The sequence below is a fragment of the Bufo bufo genome, chromosome 3, assembly GCF_905171765.1.
Source record: "Bufo bufo chromosome 3, aBufBuf1.1, whole genome shotgun sequence".
Taxonomy (NCBI): domain Eukaryota; kingdom Metazoa; phylum Chordata; class Amphibia; order Anura; family Bufonidae; genus Bufo; species Bufo bufo.
This window is the reverse complement of record NC_053391.1, coordinates 188,542,522-188,556,539: the sequence shown is the minus strand read 5'-3', so window position 1 is coordinate 188,556,539 and position 14,018 is coordinate 188,542,522. Positions and strand designations below refer to the sequence as shown.

At 41.9% G+C, this 14,018-nt stretch overlaps 1 protein-coding gene across 1 annotated transcript in view; it reads right to left on the bottom strand.

Annotated features, from left to right (window-relative positions):
• NME7 (NME/NM23 family member 7) overlaps positions 1-14,018 on the bottom strand; it is a 238,446-nt gene that overhangs the window by 45,586 nt on the left and 178,842 nt on the right. Inside the window, exons 9-10 of the mRNA XM_040423843.1 lie at positions 13,790-13,858; positions 11,408-11,509 (exon numbers count right to left, since the gene is read on the bottom strand). Of these exons, the coding sequence (XP_040279777.1) occupies positions 11,408-11,509; positions 13,790-13,858 (171 nt within the window). The remainder of the gene's footprint in view (positions 1-11,407; positions 11,510-13,789; positions 13,859-14,018) is intronic.

The window sequence follows — 14,018 nt, the reverse complement described above, 5'->3', positions numbered from 1 at the left end:
CACTCGTTTTTCTTTACTTAGCTGCTTTTTTCTTGCCATAATACAAATTCTAAGTAAAGAAAAACGAGTGGCCATCATTACTTTAAGAAATGAAGGTCAGTCAGTCAGCCGAAAAATTGGGAAAACTTTGAAAGTAAGGGCTATTTGACCATGAAGGAGAGTGATGGGGTGCTGCGCCAGATGACCTGGCCTCCACAGTCACCGGACCTGAACCCAATCGAGATGGTTTGGGGTGAGCTGGACCGCAGAGTGAAGGCAAAAGGGCCAACAAGTGCTAAGCATCTCTGGGAACTCCTTCAAGACTGTTGGAAGACCATTTCAGGGGACTACCTCTTGAAGCTCATCAAGAGAATGCCAAGAGTGTGCAAAGCAGTAATCAAAGCAAAAGGTGGCTACTTTGAAGAACCTAGAATATGACATATTTTCAGTTGTTTCACACTTGTTTGTTATGTATATAATTCCACATGTGTTAATTCATAGTTTTGATACCTTCATAGTCATGAAAATAAAGAAAACTCTTTGAATGAGAAGTTGTGTCCAAACTTTTGGTCTGTACTGTATATATATATATATATATATATATATATATATATATATATATATACTGTATATATATATATGTTTTCAGTTTGCTCCCCCTAGTGGCAGCCATTTGCTGCAGAAATGTATGTAATTTACATATGTGTCCATGCATAAAACGATTTTATGAAGATTATTAATCCAATTTATCCAGGACATTTTATTTCTGATTTTAGCAGGACAATTCCTTTTAATTCTGTATATACAGAATAGACAACATATGAAAATAAAATAGCATACGGCAAGTTCCTTTGATTGTACTGTGGTGTGAATCTTTTTCATATTTAGCAAGTGTTAATTATTTCCCATGTGGAAAATCATTTTTATTCTCCTTTAGACCTCTTTCTATGCATGCCCTTCTATCACTGGGTGTACCAGAAGAGGAAATATCAGAATGCTGGCTGGGTTGGCGGTGAGGTTGCTCATCCGGTGAAGCACACTTGTCAGCTGTATCTGCTGTAACATTATTGACTGCTCCGCTCCAGACCCTAAATCAGGTCAGAGAATTTTCTGGCATAGAAACAGAAATTTAATAATGTATTGTCACCGGTGAAGAAAAATGATCATGTGACTCAAGCCGACAAAGCAGGTACATTTCATAGAATGAGAGAAGGCAGACAACATGAGCGGAGTGACAAGGAGCAGGCACAGTCTATACATCTGGATCCTGGAATCCAACTAATGAATATTAATGGACCTTCACTAGCAAACTGCCTTAGGCCGAATGCACACGGCCGTGTTCCGCGGCCGAGAGCAGTCCGTGGTATGCCGGGCTGGATTCCTGTTCAGAGCAGGAGCACACGGCGTCATTGGTTGCTATGCATTCGGCCTTATGAAGATGTATAGAGAAGCCATACTGCCTCATTTATATTTCAACACTTTTCCAGACCGCTTGGATCTATTCTGTTTTCCTTTCTGGTTCTATCACCTGTCATCTTGTTCTTTGGCCAGCTAGACCTCTTATGCATACCGCTGCTGATTGACATTTCAAAGACTGTATCAGGCTGCAACTTAATAAGCAGCATATTCTCTCTAGTTAATAAATCATTCACCGGGCAGGTCATTAGGTGCAGTTGTTTTCTTTAATCTTATATTTCTGTCCAAGGAAGTTCTCAGAAACCCATAAAATGATATATCATCTACCGTATATTATCTAGATCACTACTGGTTTCAAATGTTTTTTTTCTACAATATGGAGTGTTTTAGAACCCTAAAAATCAGAATGAACTCCCTGATGACGGTCAAGAAGAACTGCTATTTGCCGAAGGTGCATTTGGCTGCCAACTATTGAATAAGTATGGGCACCTGAAAGAGGTTGTCCCACAGGATAAGCCATAAATGTCTGATCGGAGCGAGTTCCACCTCTAGGAACTGCTCTTAAAGGATAACTGTCACATTTAGACCCTAATTTCAATTTTCATATATGTAGTTACTAATAACATGATATTCCAGAATCTGTTACTATTAGGACTGACTTACCCCATATTTAATATGATTCAGCCCTGCATAAAACTGCAATTTCACTATTCAGTTAAAATGGCCGCCACTGCCCTCACCCTGAGGCTAATCCCGTCTGCCCTCACTACCCACAATGCATTGAGCTCCTTACATGCACTAGTCAGTAACAATAGCCCCCCAAAAGTGTCAGTAACCAGAGCCCTCCCCCTAAAGGGTTAATCTCCTGCAGCACAAAGGGGTCCTCTTACCACATGTTGCTTTCATTTATACACTGAGCAGATGGCAGATCTAACCTTCCCTGGTCTGCGCTGCTCCAACTCTGCATTCTCCAGCTCTGCTGAGTGAGGGAGCGTCTGCCAAGCGCAGGGACAGGGAGAAGAGCACACAGCCCAGGCACTGTTATCAGCTGCTGGGGTGGACCTGGCTTTAATCATTTACTTACAGTCCCTGGCTGTCAGTAATGTGACCTTGCACGCAGCGTCCTCCGTCCTTCAACAGATAGACGGACCATGCCTAGCAACACTATTTTAAGCACAGGTAAAAGTAGGCAGTACAGGAAACAAAAATGTGGAATTAAGGGGTAATTGAATACACAGTGAAAAGTTGAAATAGGGCCACCAAGGTGATATTAATCACCACAATCCAATACTCCAAAAAATATATATATACGACAGTTATCCTTTAAGTCAAGAAAAGAACCCTATAAGTGTGCCACCATGAATGGAGAGGAGGTTCCACATGTGTAGTTATCTCCATTGACTTCTACAGAACCTCCAAATATAGCCGAGTCAGTGCTTACTCTGCTGTTTTCATGGTTTGTGAAGTACCATAGAAGTAAATAGAGAGAGCATGTGCATGCGTGGTCCATTCGTAGTAGTGTGAGATGGTATCCCATTTTCTAGATAGGGGCGAGGAACTGCCTATTGGACATTTATGGGCTATCCTTTGGATATGTCATAAATGTCCATGTGGGAAAACCCCATTAACTTTAAGCATTTTTAGCACTTTCCCGATAGAAAGTGATTGCACTTGTGTCCCACTCTACACCAATGCCTGGGACTAAAAGAGTCCTCCTAATCTCTTTTAATGCCCCATCAAAACATCAAGTAATGCTATAATAGAAAACTCAATAAAAGGGGGAAACGGTAACATAGGCGCCTTCTTAATCTTTCTTAGCCAAATGTGGAAAGTCTTAAATGAAGGTGTGTACAGAGAGATTGAATAGTACTACATGCCACAGCACCTCTTTATTCTAATTAACTCTTCATTGAAAGGGTAAAAAAAAAGATCTGCCTTATAGAAACCGGATCTACCAGATTGTGTTCCCAGCAGAGAACTACACAGAGCTGCTCAAGGATAGCCGCAGGGTATATGAAAATGCTGAAACTTTTATACACACTAACTGGTTCATACTACCGCCCCAGACATTATGATACTGTTTTAGCCAACAAATAAAAAAGAATAAAAAAAAATTAAAAATAGGGATGCTCTTATAATGGGGCAGCATTTGCAAGGAGTTTACATGTTCTCCTCGTATTTGAGTGGGTTTCCCCCACGTTGTGAACTCCACTGACAGCAAGCAATGATAATGCCTGTAATTCGCCAAGGAATATGCTAGCACTATATAAGTAAAATAAATAAATTATAGAGCAGGAAAGCCAATCTTCATAAATAATGTAACAAAAATAATATATATATATATATATATATATATATATATATATATATATATTTATTTATTTTTTTAGGAGGATTTACAGTAATCCTTTTGGCCTGCACATTTTACTTGTTGGTTATTCTGATATACGACATTTTATCAGGAGTATACTGTTTAGTGTAATGTCATTATCATTAGTATGTATGTTACATGTTATCTGTGGCTTTAGTATGGTCAATTGCATACAGAGCACAAAAGCATACTTCCTTTGCTGCCTTCACTCATTTTTCCATCACATTATACACTGCATTGGTTACGACCACTGCTGCACAGATGTGAGGTGGCCAGGACAGGAGCTGCTGCGAGATGTCCTTTTTCTTACAGTGTGCAAGCACGGCCACCACTCCTGGATTGCAGGGTGGTCATAACCCCTGGATACGAGCAGTATATAAGGAGATGGAAAAATTAATCAAGCCAGCAAAGGAGGCAATATGGACAATTACAATACATTAGTAAGTGCCTTGTATTAACTTTGTCTACATGATAAATGCCATTTGCTGAAGTGAGACAACCCCTTTAAAGGGGATGTCCAAGATGAGGGAAAAAAACGAGGTCTGCACCACTTCCATCCATCTGTTGTGTCATATATAAGACTAAACTGCAAAACCAGTCACAAACAATGGACAGGAGTGGCAGATCCTGGGCCAACTCTCTATAGGGGCTTCCTGGGAACAAAATATTGATGACTTTAACCCCAGAAGAAGTCATCAGTATCTGATTGAGTTAAACCCCACCAATCAGCTGTTTGAATGGTCAGAGCACCGCGGCCTCTTTATACTACAGGGAGTGCAGAATTATTAGGCAAGTTGTATTTTTGAGGATTAATTTTATTATTGAACAACAACCATGTTCTCAATGAACCCAAAAAACTCATTAATATCAAAGCTGAATATTTTTGGAAGTAGTTTTTAGTTTGTTTTTAGTTTTAGCTATTTTAGGGGGATATCTGTGTGTGCAGGTGACTATTACTGTGCATAATTATTAGGCAACTTAACAAAAAACAAATATATACCCATTTCAATTATTTATTTTTACCAGTGAAACCAATATAACATCTCAACATTCACAAATATACATTTCTGACATTCAAAAACAAAACAAAAACAAATCAGTGACCAATATAGCCACCTTTCTTTGCAAGGACACTCAAAAGCCTGCCATCCATGGATTCTGTCAGTGTTTTGATCTGTTCACCATCAACATTGCGTGCAGCAGCAACCACAGCCTCCCAGACACTGTTCAGAGAGGTGTACTGTTTTCCCTCCTTGTAAATCTCACATTTGATGATGGACCACAGGTTCTCAATGGGGTTCAGATCAGGTGAACAAGGAGGCCATGTCATTAGATTTTCTTCTTTTATACCCTTTCTTGCCAGCCACGCTGTGGAGTACTTGGACGCGTGTGATGGAGCATTGTCCTGCATGAAAATCATGTTTTTCTTGAAGGATGCAGACTTCTTCCTGTACCACTGCTTGAAGAAGGTGTCTTCCAGAAACTGGCAGTAGGACTGGGAGTTGAGCTTGACTCCATCCTCAACCCGAAAAGGCCCCACAAGCTCATCTTTGATGATACCAGCCCAAACCAGTACTCCACCTCCACCTTGCTGGCGTCTGAGTCGGACTGGAGCTCTCTGCCCTTTACCAATCCAGCCACGGGCCCATCCATCTGGCCCATCAAGACTCACTCTCATTTCATCAGTCCATAAAACCTTAGAAAAATCAGTCTTGAGATATTTCTTGGCCCAGTCTTGACGTTTCAGCTTGTGTGTCTTGTTCAGTGGTGGTCGTCTTTCAGCCTTTCTTACCTTGGCCATGTCTCTAAGTATTGCACACCTTGTGCTTTTGGGCACTCCAGTGATGTTGCAGCTCTGAAATATGGCCAAACTGGTGGCAAGTGGCATCTTGGCAGCTGCACGCTTGACTTTTCTCAGTTCATGGGCAGTTATTTTGCGCCAAGCGTTTTTCCACACGCTTCTTGCGACCCTTTTGACTATTTTGAATGAAACGCTTGATTGTTCGATGATCACGCTTCAGAAGCTTTGCAATTTTAAGAGTGCTGCATCCCTCTGCAAGATATCTCACTATTTTTGACTTTTCTGAGCCTGTCAAGTCCTTCTTTTGACCCATTTTGCCAAAGGAAAGGAAGTTGCCTAATAATTATGCACACCTAATATAGGGTGTTGATGTCATTAGACCACACCCCTTCTCATTACAGAGATGCACATCACCTAATATGCTTAATTGGTAGTAGGCTTTCGAGCCTATACAGCTTGGAGTAAGACAACATGCATAAAGAGGATGATGTGGTCAAAATACTCATTTGCCTAATAATTCTGCACGCAGTGTATAACAAGCAAAATGACATCCATTGTATAGCGGCTGTGCTTGAAAATCACATTCACTTGAATAGGACAGATCTGCACGGAAGGTCATGTAGCCAATGGACAAGACGTCACAGGCCAAAAATGAGGCCAGAGTCAGATCCCTTGGTATAGGTTATCAATATTTAAATCTCGGAAAACTTTAAGGTGCCAAACATAAGCTCACAGCAGACTCTTAGGGCTACAAATTGTGATTACTCAATTTTCATGACATCTTTAAAAGGGGATATCCAATAACTATAATGACCCACAAAATGCCCAGGCCCCTCCTCAAGAGCATATTTACCTGCTCACCAGCACCCGCGTCCCTCTGGATCCCTGCACGGTCACAGCTGCATCTCAAAACACCCGGCGACGGAGGGGATGCAGCCAATAGCAGGCCGTGACAGTGATCAGCCTTCCTAGCACCTAGAGAGCGTGGTCATTGTTGTGGCCTGCTATTGGCTGCACCCATAATGGGGGTCATTATAGGGATTGCATAACCCCTTTAATGTCACGGATTATGGGGACAAGGTATGGAAAGACTTGATTTTCAAGTTTACAGGCAACCCATGATAAAAAGTATAATATCTGGCATTTGGATAGCACAAATAAGCACCACCCAGAGATGGATACTAGTCTAATGAGGCCTAAGGCAGCAAGGGTGGGCAAAGACCATGCAAGAACATCCAATAAAAAACAAGCCACCATTAATTTTCAACAATGAAATTCATTAGGTCAGACTCTAATATGCAAGTCTAATAGACAGTATGAAGCTGTCAATGGTGAGGGTATGAAGGGGACAGTGGGTCTCCTTATCTGTAGAGCCCCTGTGCAGCTGAACAAATAGCACATGTAGTATGCTCATCCTTGTTAGGCAATGCTCTAACATAAGTCTACCACGTGGCAAGAAGCATATAGATATTAAACAGCAATACTGTGCAGGCAGGTAATAAGTTGCTACCCATGCACTTCATTTAAAATCACGGGCAATGTACCCGTATTTTTCACCCTATAAGATGCACTCCCCCCCCCCCCCCCCCCCCCAAAGTGGGGGGAAAATGTCAGTGCATCTTATGGGCAAGTACTAATGAGCACTTCCATTATGGAAGCACTCATTAGTACAGGAGAACCAGGAAGCGGTGAATACAGTGGTCCCCCGGCTCTGTACTCACCGCTTCCTGGTCTTCCTCAGTTGCTCGCTGTGCTGTGTCCTGCACAGCGCACAGAAGGAAGAGCGTGGATGAGAGGAGCAGATGGCGGCGTCCGGAACGAGAGAGATAAGCTGGTTTATTTTTTTTTCTCTGATCTAAGCTCTGATTAATATGGGGTTCATTAACATGGCGGTCTGAATAGGGGCCCGATTAACATTGGGAGTCTGATCTGAGGTCTGATTGGGGGTCTTATTAACACTGGGGGTCTCAAGTGAATGGGTCCGCATTCATGATGCGGGGTGCACACGGCCGGTGCCCATGTATTGAGGACCCGCTGTGTACGGGCCACAATACGGCCATGGCTGGACAACGGCTGTGTGCATGAGCCCTAATACTGGGGGTCTGATTGAGGCTCTGAGCTGAGGTCTGATTAACATTGGGGGTCTGACTGGGGCTCTGAGAGGAGCTTCGATGAAAAAAAAAATTTCTCTTATTTTTCTAATCTAAAACGTCTAATAAAAGCTGCCATAAAGTATGATTACCCATCATGGTCCGAACCCCTACCTAGCTCTGTCAGCAGTTTTGCAGGGTCAAAACTGCTGACACGCTCCCTTTAATGGCTTTGTCCAACCATTTGTTTCATTCACCCAGTGCATCTAAAATGAAAAATAAAGAAATTCTGGAATATTCTGGAACGACTCATATCGTTTTCTTTCTACAGCTCCTATGCAGATCCGTGTATCTCCACAGTAAGGAACCCTATGTGGTCTGATCCTGCTATGATTCGCTCCTCCATCTGTTCCCAACTTCTTGCCAACCCACTGAATTCCATGGATAATAAAATCTACCAATACTGCCATAGCTGTTCATGCTACTCATATACCAAGATTTCATCCCAAAATTACACAGAACACAACAGTATGCTTCATGCTTCTCGATGGTCTATGCTGTAACTGCTGCACTTTTTATTTTCTACTCTTTACTTGTGTCCTAACTTACAGTACAATGAAAGTGACTGCATTTTAGGCCTCATGTGCATAACCATATGTATTTTGTGGTCCACAAACGGCGGATCCACAAAATACGGATACCAGCCATATGTATGTCACATTTTCCATGGGCCCCTATTTTTGTCCGCAACACAAGAATAGAACCTGTTCTATTACGTGCGGGATGGACACACGTATGCGGACAGAACACAGATGACATCCATGTCCTCTCTGTACTTTTTGTGGTCCCATAAAAATGAATTAGCCCGTGTCGGATCTGCAAAAAATGCGGATCGGATACGGACCAAAACTATGGTTTTATAGGTGTATAAATCTGGCAGCATCTTATCTCCCTTAAGAATAATGGATCAGTATGTTGACATCCAATATGCCCGACTCTTCGTTCCTCCAACATCTGCTGTCGGAGGAGAGTTGGACATCCCCATGCACTAGATCTGTGATGTCTAACCTCCGGTACTCCAGCTATGGTGAAACTACGACTCCTAGCATGCTCCATTTATTTCTATGGAGTTCTGAGAACAGCCAAGTAAGTGTACATCTTGGGAGTCGTAGTTTTACCACAGCTGGAGTGCCGGAGGTTAGCCATCACAGGCCTAGATGGTCAGCTGGTCTTCTAAGGACTATAGCCACCTTTAGTTCCCTTTGACTGGCTTTTGTTTCAGTTATGAGCAGTCCAGCTGGCAACAGGCCAGGTTTTTGTGTTTCTCTAGTGCCTACTAACCTACCATGTGGTTTATCCACATCATTTACAGAAAGACACTCGATTTGGGTTGTCAATGTCACCAGAGTTATGAGCAGTAACAGTATACGCTGTCAAACTATCTGATCCATTTGTCTAATTTCTCAACTAGACCGAGGTCTTATTTTTAGAAAGCCATCAGCTTTAGCACCTGCCACCATTACTTGGCACTATTCTCTATCAGTTAATGGGATTTAAAGCTGGCAGATTTTCATTTTCATACTATACAACCTTGTAGAGCACTGACTGATTAGCAAGTATTGGGACAAGGGCTATTGTTATTGCCATTGTTAAGGGACAGTCACACCTTTGCACAACAGTTTTATTGTCAATTTACTTTTAATTACAAAATCACCAGGAAATTTGCTGTTAAACTAGGACACAATGCCTTGCAGGGCTCGCTTAGCTGAATGCAATAACACCCTTCATTTAAGGTGGATTTAGACAAGCAGATAATTGTTTAAGTGATCATCGACACGAGCCACTACCGACCGAACGTTCTAGCAAACAACTAGCATTTAAGTGAAAGGATTAGCATGTAAAAATTTAGATTTTTTTCAGATTGTATAATTGTTGATACGCCTGCCTACACAGGACTCTCTATCGTCAGCACAATGCACGTTCACATAATGCAATTCATCAACAGCGATTGTACTTGACGTTGAACGAGCGTTTCTGATCAGATCGCTCAATCGTTAGTTACATTTACATGCCACGATTCTCGTCCATTGATCGCATTCGAACCGTACCTATGATCTGCTCGTCTAAATCCACCTTGAGTGATCCGTTACTTCATTCTGGAGAAAAAGTACTTGAGGGCCATATGCAAATGAGCAGTTGAGTGCACTGAGGGCGGACCCAAGCCACTCTGTGCACTTCTGCTTCCAGTGCCAACCTCTCCCTCTCTTTCTTGATTGACAGGGCCAGGGGAGATGATTATGCAGAACTCTCCAGTGAAAGGTTTAATTACATTCACTGCACTATCCCTAACAGTGACTTTTCTGGGGATATACTCCCTTTAAACCACTTTCTAAATAGTTTTTATTAAAATTTCCCTTTCACTTCTTCAGATTGTGTGTATGTCCTTCACTTGTACACAGCAGGTTCAAATGTAGAGAGTGGGGAAGCATCCAAGGAGGACGGCTCACAAGGGCTGTAGACCCGGATGAAAGCACATGCAAGGCAGTTTGCAAGTGGAAAAACATTATGTACAAGCATAGACAGAGGGGTGCACGAGAGGGGGAATCACATACTTCTCAGCATCTGTGACTGTCGGAGAAGGGAGAAAAGCTCTGTCATAGGATGCAAAAGCATATATCGGCACAGGAATGAAGCTTTTCTATTATACGAGAACTAGTGAAGACAGCAGCATCCTGGACATAGTCATGTAGACCATCTACTTGAGATGTCCACAGACCATATTTCCTGTTCTATCTGTTTGGAAAGATACATGCCATAGAAAATGCCCACCAGACAAAGGAGCATCCTATCACAGTGCAACTCCCAAAAGGGCACTCTGGCTGGATGCTCTTTTATCCATTGTTGGACAGAGACCTCCTTAGTGTAGTATGTGGTTTTAATGATTTATTATGATTTTATTATATAGTTTCTCCAATAAAGCCATATATTTTTGACATTTATCTCTTAGTGGTGTGCACCATTTTCTTTGGCATGCCTCTTTGTGGTGTTTATGTAGGTTGCACCCTTGTCAGTATACAAGTATAAGAGGTGCCCATGTTTATATACATTTTTCATATTTCCTGTTCTGTGATATACTGTGCACATTGGCCATGTTCTTTGGGAATATTAACCTTGTAGAAGAAAAAATTTTATGCAATTTTGAGCGGTAGTCTGAAAAAGGTTTCACTATATAATAAACTATGATACATACTATCAACTATGATAAATATGGTAGGATGACCAAGTGGAGCAGATAATATGACACCCATCTGTAGAAGACCAGTTGACAAGTTTGAGAATACATTTTAGGTGGATTTTCCAGTTCACAACTAATAAACTGCAACACGTAATCATTTAAAATCTATATAGTAGAAGGCTGGCACTGCTGGGTTCTTGGACTACGCGCCACAATCCAACGTGGCTCTGGTAAAAAGTTGGTCCCCCTTCTGCCACTGTCGGTGGTGCTCAGCAGACAACATACACAGTCTTGTGTCAATTTCCAATAGAACAAAAGACGTGGCACTCACTAGTGTAGATACAAACTTCTTTATTGTAACATGGTCACAGAATGTGTGTGTGTGTGGAGGGGGGGGGGGGCTTTCACTTTATGCGACTAGGTTACAAAAAAGAAGCTTGAATCCACATGGGCGAGTGGCAACGGTCTTCACTCTATTTGGAATTCATTCAGAATGCCGCATGTTATTTACTTACAGGATCTGCAGGTCCGCAAAACTCTCTAAATGACTTTGGGGCATCCGTTGCCTGTATTTCCATTGCTATACAAGGACCAGCACATAGTTCAACCACCATTTCCTAGGAGAAAGTAAGATACTTTCCAGTTACTTAAAGTGTTATAACAAAAACATAAGAAATAAACCCAAAAATTATGTATGTTCTAATCCTGATAAAACTTTTATTATTTCATATACCCGATCTGTACACTATTGTGCCATAAAACTAACACTGTACACTGCATAGAATTAATGGTGCACTCACTCGACCGTATTTTTGGGTCCGTATCCGTTCCGCAATTTTGCAGAATGGGTGCGGACCCATTCATTTCAATGGGGCTGCAAAAGATACGGACAGCACACCGCGTGCTGTCTGCATCAGGAGTTCTGATCCGCGACCCCGCAAAAAAGATAGAGCAATTCCTAGTCTTGTCTGCAATCACGGACAAGAATAGACATTTCTGTCATAGGGCCGGCTACATTCACACAGCCGGTATCTGTGTTTTGCGGATCCACATTTTGCGGACCGCAAAACATATACGGTCGTGTGAATGTAGCCTAAGATTGTCTGGTGTTTAAGGTATGAATCTCATTTCTTCAACGCCTGTCAATGCATCCCGCTGATTGTAATAAAACAGAATAGATTGGTTTCTGGAACTAAAGGGTGTATTAGACACCCCAATGCCCCAGACCATTGTCAGGAGGGAAGCGTTCCCTCCTGGCAATCATCTGATAGCTAGTGCAGGACACCACTGCTATTAAATGCAGCAATGACCTCCATGTCATGGGGAGGAGCGATCGCTATACCATCCCTCATCCCCATGCAGGTCAGCGATATGCCAGCAGCAGATCGCTATTAACACAGCACGACCTGCCTCCAGTACCATGGCGATTTTTAAGAACGTTTACTCGGGCATTTGGAGGCAGTATTAGACTGCCAGATGATCGCTAATGAGAGTTCATAGAAACACTCTTTAGCGATCATCTGCCAGAAAATCTGACAGTCTAATACACCCTTAAGCCTCATTCACACGTCAGTGTTCCATGAACGTGTGCTGTACGTGTTCTCCATGGATAGCACACGTTCCCATTCATTTTAATGCGTGTATTCACACACCAGTTTAGCACGGTCTGTGGTTTTAGGGTTAAAAGGAGTTCAGAATAGAAGGGGGACTTCAATCAACAGCACTACCTTCAGAATGCAGTCAGGGTACAGTGAAGATGCTAAAAATGTCTTTATTAGTTAAATAACAACTCGTTTCGGGTCCAGAATTGACCCTTCATCAGGGATTAATTAGGATGTTAATGCCTGACAAAAGGTCTGTTTCGTGTTGCAAATTAACTAATAAAAACATTTTGTGCATCTACACTGTAGCTTGATTACATTCTGAAGGTAGCACCATTGATTGAAGTCCCCTTTCTTCTCTTCTAAACTCTGGTTTCTGTCCAGCATCTAGCCTGGTGGGGATCGAGAGCAGCACCTTCTTACAGTCTTCAGCAGGTTGTCGTGCCCTCAGCGCAACACAATCAGATGAGTGGTGTACAAGCCAACCTTCTGCTTCTTGCCCTGCGGTCCTTCCTATGTGCACTCTCCATTTTTCTTTCTATTCAAGGGTTAAAGGTAACGAGAACTAGATGTGCTTTCAGTGTCTGAAATAATTATAAAGATCTATGCACATATTGTCTCATTATAACAGTCTCTAGAACCTCATGAGAATGCTATACCGGCTGTAGTGGCCAACACAGACCTCAACTGCAGCCTAGTAGAGGACAACAGTAGGAAGTCTCTGAGATGGTGGCCTTCTTGTAGGTAAACTTTGGGGAGAGTCCCATAGAGCAAGCTAAAGACTTGCAAACATTGGTTAATACGAGCTTACGACTTGTGTGTGTATGTATGTAATATATATATATATATATATATATATATATATATATATATAGATGAACAAAGCAGCACTCCGGTCTGTGGATCTTTTTATTACACACACGGCAATGTTTCAGCTCATCTCAATAGAGCCTTTGTCCCAACCAGAATCCCTCCAAGGATTTTTGCACCTGGCTAACCTGAGGAGTGCTGCTATTTTATCGTTTGTTTTATATATACACATATATATATATATATATATATACATAAACACACACGCACAGTATATATATATATCTTATGCACTCTTGTGTTTCCATGGTTACGGACTATAAATAAACTCTGGGTGTGATGTCTTATTCTCTTCATCTGCCTGTTCTTCTTCTTTCTGTAGGTCGTTAGAAAGAAGTGGGGCAGACGACAGATCTTCATATTTTTTTATCCCCGCCATGGACGGTAGAAGAGGGGGCAGTTTGTGGGTCTTTGCATTCAACTTACGGTATACTCAGCTACAACCCCTTTGTAAACTTCATAGAATTCTTCAGCATTGGCCTTCTCCATGGTAAACTGAAACACAAGCAAAGAACAAGATAATCCAACGTCAGATTACACGTGAAGTGTAAACTATTGAATTACATCTATTTGTGGAGAAGGGAAAAGGGCTCAGGGCTTTTACAATGACACCAAGTGAAACACCGGAGACAGTGGCATAAACAATATGAAGAAC